This window comes from Malus domestica, chromosome 11 (assembly GCF_042453785.1).
Source record: "Malus domestica chromosome 11, GDT2T_hap1".
NCBI classification, from domain to species: Eukaryota; Viridiplantae; Streptophyta; class Magnoliopsida; order Rosales; family Rosaceae; genus Malus; species Malus domestica.
In genome coordinates, this window is record NC_091671.1 from 32,272,027 (window position 1) to 32,288,109 (window position 16,083).

The following is a 16,083-nucleotide window of genomic DNA, read 5'->3' on the forward strand; positions in this document are numbered from 1 at the left end:
TGACAATATTGGCACCATCGCACCTGCCTTCAGTTTGGCACAGCAAGCCCAATGGTTCACCCCACGGTAGAAATTGTTGCATGTCTTTCTGCCATTGAAAAAAGAAACGGTGGTTACGTTTCTAGTATTAGGTTCAAGGTGATCCTCTTGTTTCGATATCATCTTTGGTTTTACTGATGAGGTTAGGTTCCTAGAATTTAGGTTCAAGGTAATTCTCTTGTTTCGAGATCACCTTTGGTTTTACTGCAGGTTGCTGTTTTTCCAGCCAACAAGAACCAAAGTCGGCAACAAGGGTTAGGGTCTAGAGACATGTCGAAATCTGCTCTGATACCCAGTTAAAAATAATTATAGGGCTCCAATATTCTTCTATATATTCTTCTCCATCTTGGAGGTAATATATATACTCACATCTCTTGTAGTACAAGCAATAGTTAATGACTCTAATAAATTTAGGAAATACAATAATAATAATTCTATTTGTAACCAAACTACTCACGCCAACCGTTTATGCTTTTTATTTGGGCTTTTATTGGCCTTATTCTTGTTGTGCCTGTCTTAGGCTTTATGAGTTGATCTTTTGTCAAAATAAAAAAGAAGTACATAGGTCATCTTATTCAACGAGACATCATAAAATATCGATATTCTAACAACAACGAACCCAACTCATAGTGGCACTGGATCGATACAGACTGAAGTAACACTATCTCTCGTCACCTTTCCCACAAGTGTGAATCCATCTTCCCCTTTGTAAAGAAGATCAGTTACTCTTGTTAAATTGAGAACGCGCATAAGAACAGGCATTGGCACAGAAGTTGGTCTAAGGAACTCCTCGTTTATATCCTTCCACAAATCCATAATTTGCTTCTGAAAAACATCAACTGTCTCTTGCTCTGACACCCCATATTGCTTCATGTAGCAGTCAACACTAGAAGCAGCATGCCCTCTCTCTTTCTCAAACTGCAAAAATTAAATCCAAAATTAATTTGTCTTAGGATCATACTGCTTTGAAATAATCACACAACAAGCTAATAAATTATACGTACGTCTGTGGAAACAATGTCATCCATGAGCCTAAAAATTGTATTTGCAGCTCTAACAATTTTGGGGTCAGTGAACAACCACTCAAATGCTTCCTTTGTCACAACATCTCCCATGCCAAGTAAAGATATGGTTGTAAGAAAGGTGTAACTAATCGAAACTGTTGCAACACGCATATACTCCTCCATGCTTGGAACTCGTCCCTCGTGCAACCATTGGGCCTCATTAAAATAGGATCGAGCTTGATCTTTCATCTGATGAGCCAAGGCTATGTTAATTTACCAGGAAGAAAAAAAAGTTTAAAAGGAAAGTTCTGCATATGTATATGTACTACATACAGCTTGTATTGCATATGGAACTCGGTATGATCTTCCTTCCTTCACCATCTCTGCCTCAATATCATTGTAGAGATTTAAAAGTGCATGATAAAATGTTTGCATATATTCCGGGAGTTCATCAATGCAATTGACATCCCACCTGAAGCTCTAGCATAATCATCATCGTAATCATTGGAATAAAGTAGCAGTTTTTAATTATTTTTAACAAATAGTTATTAATTAAATATCTCAAACCTGTCAATCGCTTCAGTAAAGACTACGAGCTCTTCAAATGTACCAAATGCGTCGTAGATATCATCCAATATTGTCAGCAAGACACTCACTTTTGTCATAATTTTTCTCCCAACAGAGTACTGGGGTTCAAAATACACTCCGACGATCCAAAAGTACAACTCTACCATCCTATCTCTTGCAAATGGCAGCTTCCTTTCAAAGTCTAGTGCTCTCCACCACCTAAACATATTACTTAACTATTAATTACTTCGAATTCGAAAGTTATGTGTGTGTGTGTGTGTGTTTATTTGGTGCCATCTTGCAAACTAATAAGATCAGCTTAATTACCTAGTGATCTCTTGGAGCTCCTTTTTGTGCAAGGGCTGGACGAGATTGAAGTCTAACTTTGCAAGTTTCAGAAGAGATTCATTATGTGAAGCTTCTTCTTGGTAGATTGAAATGTAACGTCGCGCAGATAATCTCTCTAGACTTTTTCGCAGAGGTCTCTCTAGGGCTTGAGTTATTTGTGTAGCTAGTGGATTGCTTACACGGGTTGCTGCTGACTCAAGGTGAGTGGTGGTGAATACTAGAGCCTCTTCTAATATGTCTTCTCCATGCACCCTCAGATGTGTTGCTTCATAAAAGCTTAGCATACCAGACATGTCATCAATCAAGCTTTCCTTGAAGTTACTACTTTCATCTTTGAAATTGTTGAATATGGCTGCATGATTTTCAGAAAATAGGGACAAAAGAATTATGAAAGTTTTAATAGTAACTCAAATTAACTAATTAAGTTAATTTGTTTACACCTAATTAAGTTAATTTGTTCACACCTACCACAGGAAACATTATATCCATGTTGTCTTAGCAGCCGGAAACCTAAAGCAACAGTGTATAGATCAACATCATCGTTGCCATGGTCATCATCAAACGTAGAATGCATACATTCAAGTGCTTCTCTGATTTCTCTTTCAAAATGGTATGCCAAGCCAAGGCGCTGAATTGCATCAATCAACTTTAGCTGAAGTGAAAAATCAGTTGCACTAGTTGTGAATGCTTCCCTCACAATTTCTTTGAGTTCATCAACCTGTTGTTGACTTTGAGCTTGAGTAATCTGCAAATGGTGAAGTCCGCTTCTATTAGAAAGTGTCAATTTTATGTATTTAAAAATAGCCAAACACTGCTATATCATAACTCATAATGTTAAAAAATGCTGTGATATTGTAGAAGATAATGTGCGTGCGTGCATGCATGATATGTATTACAGTGTCTTGGGAATCATCATAATTTATGAACTGATCTCCCCAAACGCTTGGGTGAAAATTTGCCGTCCGCCGAGCAACGTCAGGCATAGCATTTTGTGATTGAGCTTCTGCTGAATCCTGGATTAATGCCATGCTTTCCTGTTGGAGAATTTTAGTCAGTATATGAAGAAGAATGCGTGGACGATCATGTATTTATAGGCAAGCAAATATAGAATTTAATCCAAAAGGTAACCTCGTGGCTTTATTATTATTATTATTATTTTGGATGAACTCAATGTTCTCGTGCTTTTTTTTTTTTATTATTTTGGATGAACCCAATGTTTTAAAAGAGGCTAGCCACTAGTTGGGCAACATGCTGGAGCCTGCGATGTGTTGGGGCCTAGCGTCTAGACGGAGATCTAGGTGAATTTAAGTAAATTTATTATATATGCCTATTTATATTTAAAAAAAAAATACATCACAGTATTGGATACATAAATTATAAAATAAAATAACATATACATTATAAAGTATTAAAACATATTGAAAACACGTGGAATCATATAATGAGTATTTATCCAAGTATTCAACAAGTATATTACATTTTATTGAAAAAAATAAAATGCAAACTGAAATTTTATCTATTTTTTGTTTAAGTGAGACTCATGACCTAAGCTGGCTAGGCAAACGTCTAAGCAGTTTTAGGTGCCCTTTTTTAATTTTTAAACACCTAAGGATTAATCGGGATGGTAGCTAACCGCTTATTACCTAAGCAAAATCTAAACAGCGTTAAGCGGGAATTTTAGAATAATGAATTACCCTCGTGGCTTGAATGGGTCAATCAAAAGTAGGACCTTTCAAAACCGCGTAAAAGCTTTTCGTAAGGAAGTTAGTGCAGGTCGGCGAGCAAATATAGAATTTAATAACACTCACCATAGCAGAAGCTGGACATTCATAAATCACATGAAATACCTGTAAAGCATGCAGTAATTTGAATTTTTTACTTAATTCGTAAATAATACTTACGAATGGCAACGGATCTGGTCCCTACCACGTTTTGGATACCCTCATATATATCCCCACGTTTTTTTAGTGGATGCCTTTAATTCATAGGTAATACTTGAGATGCCTAAACGTTATCCTTAATTCACGTGTTCAGTGACGAAATCAGTAATTAGGCGTTTAAGTAAATAAAATTTGAAAACTTAAGAATCTACTACAAAATTTAGTGTGAGTCACCGGGTGTATGCCTAAACAATTTCATTCATTGTGGAAAATACTTGTTCTTTAATTGAGTGCACTGTTCTAAAAATTCCCGCTTAACGATGTCTAGGCCCCTCTTAGGCGTTAGACCACTGGCTACCGTCCCGATTAATGCCTAGACACTTGAGAATTAAGAAAGGGCGCCTCGACCTGCTGAGGCGCCCATCTGAACCGCCTAGGCACCTACCTAAGTTGTTACTCACTTAGACAAAAAATAGATAACTTTCATTTTGAATTTTATTTTTCTCAATAAATTGTAAGAGACTTGTTGAATACTTAAATGACCACACATTATTATATGCTTGTTCCCCATTTTTTTATTATATTCTAATACTTCATAATATATATGTCATTCTATTTTGTAGTTTAAGATGAAATCATATATATATATATATATATATTAAGTATAAATAGACACTTATTTACACAAAATATACTGCATTTACTTAAATATGCCTAGTCCAACTAGATGCCCACCTAAGCCCCGCATAGACACTAGGCCCGAACCTGCCACCTGACTAGCACTTAGCGTCTTTTAGAACCTTAATTGAGTGTGAGCCAGTTGAAGAACAATTAAGTTTGGTTTGAGCTCACACCCCAAATTCTTGAAATTTTTACAAAACATATCAAATGAATGTGAGCTCAAACTGAACTAAGTATGAAACTTAAGGTTTTAAATATCGTTTTTAATATTAAATGCGAATTTGAACCACATTATTGCTACAGTTTAGCTGTAAAGAAAAAGATCTGACGGTCTAAATTTAAATCCAACTGCTAAAATAATTAAAAAAAAAATATTTCATGTCTTTCATATTATTTCATAGTGTTCCACGAATTTCATGGCTTCAGTTTAGTGATTTTTTTCAATATTTATCGTAATCTAATTATTTTTAGATTCAAATGTTCATAAAATTAAATTAGCATATTCAACATAATTTTTTTTAAAGTTATTTTAAAAATCCAAAAATCATTCTTTAATGATTTAGAGATAAAAATTTAACCCAAAAGGATTAGAGTAGAAAACATGTTTCTCGGTTAAAAGTTTTAGGTTTTAACCTAAAGAGTTGGAGATGGTATTAATGTAAATATTATCATTTTGTTAAAAAAAAATCATTTTTTACAGAAATATCTAGTAATTAATTTAGGATTGTTGTAAGCATAATTTACTGAACAATTATGGAGGCTAGAGATAGGGATGGGCAAATACCCATCGGTTATGGGTAATCGTGGTTATCCATCCATTTAAATTTTACGGTTACGGTTATGGGTAACCGTTTAGATAAATAAACGGTTATGGGTATAACCGTTTACTTGCAAAATTTCAATTGGCGGTTATGGGTATTAACCGCGGTTATAAACGGGTAACCGTTTACCCATTTATTTTATATATGTAAAATTAATACAAACCATGTTCCCTATCGGACAAAACTTAGATCAATGCTATTGACTATAGTGCATGATTTCTGTAGCTAATATAATATAGTTTTCCTTAACCACTTTAAATTTCATGGTCCATTATATATATTATGTTAATACCTTACATTATACTATCTTTTAACAGTTTTCGTAACTCAAGAATACTTAGCAAATTTTATATTACCTACATTGTTAACAGTTAAAAATATCGTCAGTAAACTATTACTTCAATTATTGGAATGGTATAATGACTTAAAAAATTAAAACGCAGAAATGTATGATGAATGTATCTATAACGGTGTTTAATTGTTAGAAAAAAGAAAATTATGACAAATTTTTCTTTTTTAATTTTCAAGTTGTTAACAAAACACGTAGACGGGTGAAAAAGGAGTGAATGGTAAAAAAGAAAGGATAAACGGGTTAAAAAAGGATAAATGGGTAAACGGGTACTAAACGGTTATGGTTAAATGGGTACATGGTTATGGGTATGGGTATAACCATTTAGGCAATTACCCAACGGGTAAACAGTTATGCGGGTATGAGAATAAACGGTTATGGATAAATAACCGTGGTTACCCGCCCGCCATAACCATTGCTCATCCCTAGCCAGAGAGAGAGGGAAAGTGCGGCAATAGTAGAGAGAAATAGGTGTAATTGTGGGTGTGTTCTATTCCACCCTATTGTGCCTTTATTTATAGTAGTAGGATAAGGAAAAACCTTTCCCTTTAGGATTACAACATTTAATAGGTAATCAACTCCTAATAGGAATATAAGAGATATTCCAAGATATAATATAATTTACACAATCACATTCATAATCTAATAGGACTGCAACACTCCACCTTGAGTGTGTAAATACTCAAGTAAATGGCACATCAGGTCTTTAGTGATGAAGCAAGTATAGTTAATGAAGTCATCGACATAATAAGCGAATGCGAGTCTCAAATCAGCAGAAGAATGCATAAAAAGTAAAACTCACAAAACCTCGCTATGGTAAAACCCAAGGTGGGAGAAAACCCATAGACTAAGGAGAAAAGTGAGAAGTTACATTAAGTCAAAACTATACATCTTTTGGATGCAAGTAGAAGAACTCACAAGGGTATGATTAGCCCAGGATGGGTGCCTCATTAAAACTTAGTTAGGTAGCAAAAACCAGTGGGAAAATGCTCCTAATCGTAGGGAAAAAAGTACATTAAGATCAAGTGAGTATACTTCTGGATACTCCTCCTGAATTTGACATAACTTCCAAATGAGAACTACGAGCATTGCATATGAATAGTTAGGCATACCAATTCCTCGGACAAGCTTCTGGAAGGTTGACTTCGGCAGTGACGTCGTGTAGAGGTCGGCAAGGTTGTTTGGGATCGGTTTGCATGATTTCAATATCCTGATGCATTGTTGATGTAGATGTGGACGCAATATGTCTTGGTGTTAACTTCGTTGATGTATCATGGCTTGGTCGGGTTGATACATGCGGCATAGTCTTCATGGATCGTCATCAAGACTTAACGATGGATGAAAACACAGCAAATACTTCGAATATGCTCAACAAGAACTACTAACCATGTCTCACTTGTGGCATAATGAAGTAAGGTGAGTCTTGGAATGATTCAAAGATTTCACAACTAAGGTCATATCATGGACCTCTAAGATATTGCAATATCCCTAACGGTAAAGACATAACCATTTTGGGATTTTACCTTGTGCGGGTTTGATAAGTAACCTACGTCAGCATAACAAACAAGGCAAGCATCATTCCGAAGATCAGGGGGTTGGATCCGCTAAGATGCGTTGGGATTTGCCCATGTAGTACTTTCAGGATACGTCTTTAATACCAATTCAGTGGATGCGTATAAGCACAGTGCTGCATCTTTACCAAGTTCAACAGCGAAGGAGATGTCATGTCTAAATACAATGAGCTAAGTACAACGAAGAGCCAAGTTGAACTTTAGATATGGAATTTTGGAATCCATAACCTCTTCAAGGGTTTCATTTGCATATAACGTATGGACGATCAAATGTATACTCAAAGGTAACATATTTGGGGTGTAGTTCGACTGGTAGACCAAAATATTGTCAGAACAATGCTTCAACTTCAAGTCAAGGCATAAATGAGTTTTCCTAAAATCCTTCATCTCAAATTCCATCTTCAGGTGCGAGACAGTTTTCTTAAGCTCTTCCGAAGTCTTAGTGAGATTCGTGTTAACGACATAAACTGTAACTCTAGTAATTTGGAATAAGACTTCATAGTTTAACACGCAAGGGCATAATTCATATCCCTGACTGATCAAATAATCACTTAGACGGTATACCACATCCGTCGAATTGTAAGTTAACACCTCACACAAGTTAAGAGGCTGTTCTGTGGTTTTGGGAACTATTTGAACCAGTCCATGTAATTCTTCGAGAACTTACATGTAAATCTCCGTATCTATATCCCCATGGAGAAAACACTAACCACATTTCATAATGTTGCTATCAATCACAGGATGTTTTAAAAGAAACCTTGTGCCGTAAGGCGTGCATCATATCGCACTATTTCATTCATCTCATAATGTTTCATTTCCCATTTGTAACACAATAGGGTTACCTTGGGCAGTGTAGGAATGATAGGTCCAAAACACAGTTTGGTAAGGAATTTGACATGGATTGTAACTTTAGTTGTCCAATCAGTTTTACGTTGTCACTTAATCAACGAAACACAGTTCGATATCGTCGCTTTTCATTTATGTCGGTAGCTACTATATAAGTGAAAACATCATCGATGATAATCTCATTTCAATTCCATTTAGCTCATCCAAACTAGTATATTGGACTAAGAACTTTAAGTCTCGGGAGAAATTTGGATTAATCTCATGAGATGGAAATGATTTAAGACAACGATCGAGTTTAGATTCATTGTTGTGCCGTATCTTCCTCTTCTAGAGAAGTGAATCCTACGAACTGAATGATCTGTCGTGCTCTAGGCCAAGACAGATTGATTGGCTATCCGCTGGTGTACCGAACCATCCAACAAGGGTGGCACACCCTCCAGGGATATTGACTCGAGACGTCCATTAAGTACGTCTATCCTTGCAGGCATGTTTACAGCTGGTATATGATCTTGTCACTTTAGCTAGATCAAAGGAATACGTCTAGAGCAACATTCTAAAAACTAGAATTCATCGCACTTGTGTGGTATGAGGATCGAGATGAGACATAGTGGGCAACGTCCATGCAAATTCATATTGTTTCACAGGAACGTTGACATTCTTATATCCCCTTAATGGCGGGATAATTGTCTCATTAAAGTGACAACCTGCAAATGAGCGGTAAAGATATCGCATGCAAAGGCTCTAGAGAGCGAAGGTGAAGGAGAATCATGATCAACAAAAGATGCACATCCTTCTTTGAGGACCCATGGTGGTACGTTGCGGCGGCGTAACTTAGCACATAGAATGCACACCCAAATACATAAATACAAAAATCGTTAGGTTCGTACCCAATAACCAACTGTAACGTCATATAGGTTGGGTGGCAATGGGCCTCAAGGCGGACCAACATAACTGTGTACAAGGATTGCATAGCCCTAGGCAGAAACTGAAAACTTGGTACGTTTACCAAAATTCGGGCAATCATTTAAATTGCGCTTTATGATTACTAGGCGAGGCTCTTTAAGGTGAACATGAGAATTCAATGTTTAATTATAAATCCAAAATACATGCAATATTTTATCAAAAACCATCGATATAAACTCTTCGGCATTATCCAGTATCCCGGACTTTAAAGGATAAGTAGGGTGGTGAACCCTTAATCAGCCATGAGGTTTAGCGGTAATGTTTGTGGACAAACATGTGACCAGTTTGTCGATTCATCAACCAAAACTAGAAGTATTTATATAGTCCGCATTTTGGTTGGATTAGTCCACATATATTCCCTTGAATCCACTATGAAAAGATAGTTGTGTCGTATCTTTGCAAGGAATGATATATCAAATCAATTTTCTTAATGAGCAGGCTTGGCAAAGTGTGCTTGTAGGCACAAAATCCTCACTTCGGATAAGGAGATGCATTGTAGCATCATTGTTCGACCTAAGTGTCCCAAAAAGTCGTGTCAAAGCAAGTAAACTGCTCAATCATCCGGCTCCAGGTCGACCATATGTGTTGTGTGCCCTAGTTTGGAGACAAGTCATTGGCCCCAAATCAAAGCTTCAGGCTCATTTGTGGAGGTGGTGCAAAGATATTTCACTCTATTTTCTTCAGTGGTTTCATTTATGATCATTGTCATCTCGAATATCCTTAAAAACTCATCGTCAAGGAGAATTTAAGGTCCCTTAAATGGTAATTGAGTACCATTCATACAACGAGGAGCGTGCCAATGCTCTTAATCACGTTGGATAAACCTGAAGTCGTTGTTAGAGATGTGATTTAGGTCTAAAGTTAGTGTGCGTAGTACGTATGCATCCAGACAACTAATTTTCCCACACTCCTACCTAATCACGTGTTTAATTGAATCGGTCACGTGTATTAAGAAACATGATTCAATTAACTCATATTCGAGGAAAATATCAATAAGATTATCCATAAGTAAAACATACACCAAACGTGAATCCAAGAACATGGAAAAATGTTCACAAAGTAAATGGTTTACTAAGGGGATTCACCCAACAAGGCCATCCATGTCAAATTTTTGTTCTTCCAACGGTGTTTGGTAGAGTAAAATTGGTCTCACGTCTTGACTACTAGAATGGTACTCCTTAACAACATTGGTAGGGGCACGAACATGTGCATAACCAATGGTCTATTCTATCGAGATGGAAATAGATTCTGCAGGGTTAAGGTTCAGGAATATTTTCCCTTATTCTTGAAGTTTTAGGTCTTGGTTACCAAGGATCATGCTTCGGGCATGATGCCACACCTTGGCAGGCCCTGATTCTACCATATGTTTGTGGTAGTAATCAGATCCGAGAATTTGGTAACTTCCGCTTTCTACACTATTGCTTCAGGGGCGAGTTAGAAACATAGAAGGACGAGAAAAGTATTCTCCAGTCAAAATTCGATCGGATTTATAAACTTCAAAATTGTACTCATTCATAGACGTAATCATGGTGTGCTCAGGCAATGTCTTTCATGATTAAACAGTCCATATGAGCAAGCTAAAGAGCCATGGAATCCTCGATCGGGAAGTATTTCCATTTGTAATGCTTTGACCATAAGTCTTCGAATGAAGATCATGGTGGAGGCTTATTCAGCTTTTCCATGTCATTGTTAGCTTCCATGGTTTCTCAGCTTCTTGATAGTCAAGTGGAGATTCACATCTTGTACCCCACATAAAGTGGTTTCTATTAGAAACGTCCAAATCGAGAAAATCAAATTTGTGACGGTTTGACAATCCACTGAATTGGATGGAACAAGATTGTGAATAGTGTTATGGGAATGAATCATCCATAAGCATCAAGGTTAAAACATTTGAGTTCTAAGACATGGTTTTCATGAAAAACGCTAGGTTTTCATAGGTGTATTGTTTTATGAAATCTTTGGGTTTCAAAGGCACTAAATTTGAAACTACGGGTTCAATTTAGTTTATGAATGTTTGGTTCATAAAAGAGAGGTTCTTGCAAGAACACAGAATGCAATATACAACTAAGTGTAGTGGATTTGTGTTTCTTTAGGAACTCAAGTATGGGTGTTTCGGGACTACAAAAGTATGTCAACTGTTCAAAGTATAAAAATAAATTATTGAATCGTTAATGTCCAAAAGTGATCTTCAGGTCAATAATTTTAGATTCATTATCAGATTAATGGATTACATGTCACTTTTAATTAATTTAATAAATCGGGTCATACAAGGTCGATTGTAGAAGCAAAATAATATTATTGGATCAAAAGTATAGCCCCAAAATAATTTTGGCTAGGTGTTGTGGGTAAAGGGCATGGGTTAGGTGCCTTAAGCAGAAAAGGCAGGGTCCAAAAAGGGCCTTGGGAGTGACTGCAAATCATAGGGGTGAGGTGAAACCCCAGCCACAGCTGGGTTTCAATTTGGACTGCGGGGATGGCATGGGAGCAAGCCCAAAAGCTTGCGGGTTACAAGGGACACCCCAGCCGCATTAGGCTAACGTCATGCATGGCAGGCAGTGGGTCGTGACACATGGCCCAGCAAGCTAGGCTTGCTAGTAATGGATTGAAGGCCAGGGCTGCTGCATAAGCCCAGCAACCATAAGGGTTGCGGCATATAGGTCAGGGAAGGAAAGCCTAGCCAACTGGGCTGGTTAGATGGCTACGAGCCAAGGTCAGTGTGCATGGGCTTGGGGCTTTAGGCCTTGCCGAGGTGAAATCCAGGTTGTGGCCTGGTTGTTGTGTCCATAGTGATGCGGTGGGTGTGCCGCACCATACCCAATTCCCTTTTCTTTCTTTTTTCAAAATCCCTTAGGGTTTAGGAAACCCTAAATATGCTTCTAATTTATTTGATATAATTTGACTCACAAATTCCACATAACAATTTAATTGTGCGATGCATGAAACAAATATATATATTGACAAATATATAAACATATACAATATATATCGGAAAGAAAATATAAACATAGGGGTTCATGCATCATAGGGAATGTTTTCATACTTCAAGGTCGTTTCAAATATCTTACTTTATTTTAAGCGTACCTGATTGGCAAAAAAAAACAAAAGCCTTTGAATTTGTAGAAGATCCATCTCAGAACGCCGAAATTGCATCTCCAATGCGTTGTATCACGTTCAACACAAAAAAAAATTAAATTGAATCAATAGCATGTAGATCAATTCAATAAAATAATAAATTACTCATAAAAAGAATGATTAAAATGTAATACTCCCCTGATTGAAGAATAAACTCTCTTTAGTGCAGCGTCAAGAGCGTGCTGATAACGTGTTGTAGGCATAATTTACTGAACAATTATGGAGGCCAGAGAGAGAAGGAAGGTGCGGCAATAGTAGAGAGAAAGAGAGATGTGTAATTGTTGGTGTGTTCTATTCCATCTCATTGTGCCTTTATTTATATTAGTATGATAGGTAAAAACTTTTCTCTTTAGGATTACAACATTTAATAGGTAATCAACTCCTAATAGGAATATAAGAGATATTCCAAGATATACTAGGATTTACACAATCACATTCCTAATCTAATAGGACTGCAACAAGGATATGATAGATTTTGAAGAAAAATAAGGCAGTATGTATATAAAATTACCATAATAATAAGAAGATGTTAGCAGTCTATTAGGGAAGGAAACAAAGACATTAGCATAATATAATTATGTGGAGACTAAATACTTTATCATTCGTATGACAAATAATTACAATAAATGAAAGAACTAAAATTATATTAATGTTTTAATAACAAAAAAATATTATATTGATTTATTTGTACTTTCTTTAGGGAAGAATCTAAAAAAAAAACAAAGCTGTAATATACTTAAGATATAGGGAACTTTAACGAAAAACACCTGGTACTGTTCACTTTAACGAAAAACCACATTTTTACACTAAAAAGTCAACCTTGGTACTATTCACTTTACCCTTTATTTTGTCCTTATCATTAAAACTCAAAGTTTTCAAGCCCTTTTCATTAGTTTTCCTTAAAATATATACAGGATATGCCTCTTTTTGATAAAACGCACGTTTTGACTTTTAAAAAGTACAACCAATTTTAACGCACGTTTGAATATAGATTTAACAAAAATAAAAAATTGAGAGCGTCTTCTTCACACCTCTGAACCAGAAACTTATAACGCAGCCGCAAACCTACGCTGCTACGACTGCATCAGAGTTCAACAAGTTGATCAAGATCAGCCTGGGTAATTTGAATAAAAAAGGGGCCGATGTAGCGCAGGCTGAGCAACTGTACGGTTTCCCTCACGGATTTGCAGGTTTTCCGACGGGGGGCGGATCCATCGTTCCTGTGCTTGATTTCCGGCGAGAAAAGGTGTGGCCGCACCTCATTACAGCTTCGCCCCTGCCACATGTCATGTTATACTTGGATATTAAAATGCATATGAAACCATTGCTGGGAGTGTTTAGTAGTTTGTCATCTTTCCACTTTAGGGCATTATTAAAGCTAAAAACATTATAATTAGCTTTGGAAAAATTTTATTTGAACCTATATAAGCTTTTTCTACACCCAACTTAAACTTCAAATGTAAATTAGTTTTTACCTTATTGCATAATTACCATCAAGAACAATATGAAATTAACAACAAAATTAAAATTTATCAATAAACCCACACCTAATAATCCAACATTACTATCACATCAAACCCAACCACTATGCAACTTATTCTACGATCATTCTAGCTAAAACCTTAAATGCTCTTATAGAGAAAAACAAACTCTTTTAACCGATAGATGATGATTTTAAAGTTTTATATCCACCAAGGTATGAATCGATATATACAAGTTTTTTCATTTCAAATCCAAAGCATAATTACTAACAGATTCGCTACATGATTTTTATTCAAACTTAGATTTTCAAAGTTCAAAGGCGTAGGTATCAATGTTAAGTGTGGTCATTGTAATTGCTATTCAACCAATTCTACATGCATATCCCTACATTTGTTCGTTGAATTTTACAAAAATTTTAAATGCATATTCAACAAATTCTACATGCAGATTCCTACAGGCCAGGTAACATATCGACCCTTGATTTCTCTGAACTTACTCAATTGAGTAAACTCGATTTTATGAATAATCACTTCGATGGTTTCTTGCCAATAAACCTTTACTCATGCAAACCATCAAAGCACTTCGACTGACTGCAAATAATCTTGAGGGACAAATACATATTGAGATTTTTTGTTGAAATAGTTGCCTTCCTCTCGCTTTCTGAAAACAGATTGACCTATGCCACCAGGGCATTTAAGATATTGATGGGTTCAAAAGCCTAGGGGTACTCATTTCAGGCAATTTTCTCAGTGAAGAAATGACAGATGGTGGTATTATGGTTGCTTCTTCTGGGTTCTAAATCTATCTATTCTCAGCTTCTATAGGTGCCAAAGTGCATGGTTGTTGAATCTCAAGAAACACAAAGTTAACAGACTCACTGGCCCGGGTTGGTTGGGGACATTTTAAATTTTTTTTTCCTTTTTATATTGAATAATAACTTAATTTGAGAAGAATTTCCCATGGAGCTTTGCATGCTACAAGCGTTGTTATCACAAAATGCTGCAAACCAAACAGGCTATAACTATGTCGACTTTCCCATTTACTACCAACAGGTTAATGCGTTTGTTTTCTAAATGGGTTAAGAAAAAAGTTATATATTGAATTGGGATTAAGAGGGTAGTTTAGGTCATAAATTTTGAGTTTGAAGAGATATTGATTGTTTAATTAAAAATAATATGGGTGCAGAGAATAAGTTGGGTATAGATATAGGTTATATGGGTTCAAATAAAATTTCTCTTAGCCTTTCGATTAGTATGGTACGTGATGTTTTTTAATGCGATATGAGAATAACTTTTATAAAACGGGTTAATTGTTGCGTGATGGCTTTGAAGAAAGTTGAGACTCTGTCGTAAAATCAATTGGCAATATAGAGAATAATTCATCACTTGTCAACATGCAAAGTCCCTTCCTTTCTCGATGTAAAATTCATAATCTCAATATGCCCCCTCAACATAGTGATATCTACAGTTATCCTTTATCCAAAGAGATCCCCATTTTTGGGTTAAAATGGGGACTAGTAGTAGGGTCCACTTCACGTCGAACTTCAACGATCCAAACCTTCTATTTTGTAAATCTTGATTCATAAATCATCCTTCTAAAATTTCAATTTAATTTGAAACTATTTGCCTATTTAATTATAACGATGAAATTTCATTATTTCTTATATAACAAAGTGTTCGTCAATTTCTTTAAACTCAATTAGATGTCTCAAATATTATCGATTTGGCTAATATTTTACAAAGATGATCTATGAGGATTCATTCCCTTAAAGTTCTCTGCAATATATATTCAATAATTAACATTATCGTTTGGACTAATTATTGTTGATCTGGTCTTGCCTGATGTGAAATATGCATAATGTTGGACGTGACAGATAGACTTGGCATTAGTGTCGTGTTTTTTCGTGTTCGTGTTGTTTTCATCGTATATCCGATATCTTAGCGGGTCATGTCATATAACACTCTCATAAAGTAAACGAGTAATATGACCCGACCATAAATTGACCCGTTAATATTATCAAGTAATATGACCAGACCCGTTATTCGTTAAAAAAAATATATTTTAAATCATTAAATAATGAATTATAAAAATTGAAATTCGGTAAATAGAATAAAGCGTAAACGAGAATCGACGGTTAAATTTAAATCTAAGATTTATGGATTATGATGTTGGATTTCGGAGTTGACCCTTTCACGAAAGTTGTAAAGTTTGTAATTAGGAGTGGTTATGTGTGTGTGTGTGTATTTTACATTTTTACACTCCTACAATAATTATTATTATTTTTCACTCAAATAAAAAATATTATTCAAGAGATTTGGAGGGTTTTTGTCACAGCCTGTCCTAGGATAATTTTATCGATGGTGTAAAAAGGACGGTTTTACCCTTAAACGTGGGTAGTGG

At 35.8% G+C, this 16,083-nt stretch overlaps 1 protein-coding gene across 1 annotated transcript; it reads right to left on the reverse strand.

Annotated features, from left to right (window-relative positions):
• Positions 1 to 348: 348 nt before the first annotated feature.
• On the reverse strand, positions 349 to 3,012 carry LOC114819100 ((-)-alpha-pinene synthase-like). The gene is made up of 7 exons (XM_029088967.2): positions 2,855 to 3,012; positions 2,427 to 2,703; positions 1,938 to 2,310; positions 1,611 to 1,829; positions 1,377 to 1,515; positions 1,044 to 1,292; positions 349 to 957 (listed from the first exon to the last, which is right to left on the reverse strand). The coding sequence occupies exons 1-7, from the start codon at positions 2,984 to 2,986 to the stop codon at positions 664 to 666; spliced, it is 1,683 nt and encodes a 560-aa protein (XP_028944800.1). The 5' UTR covers positions 2,987 to 3,012; the 3' UTR covers positions 349 to 663.
• Positions 3,013 to 16,083: the final 13,071 nt, after the last annotated feature.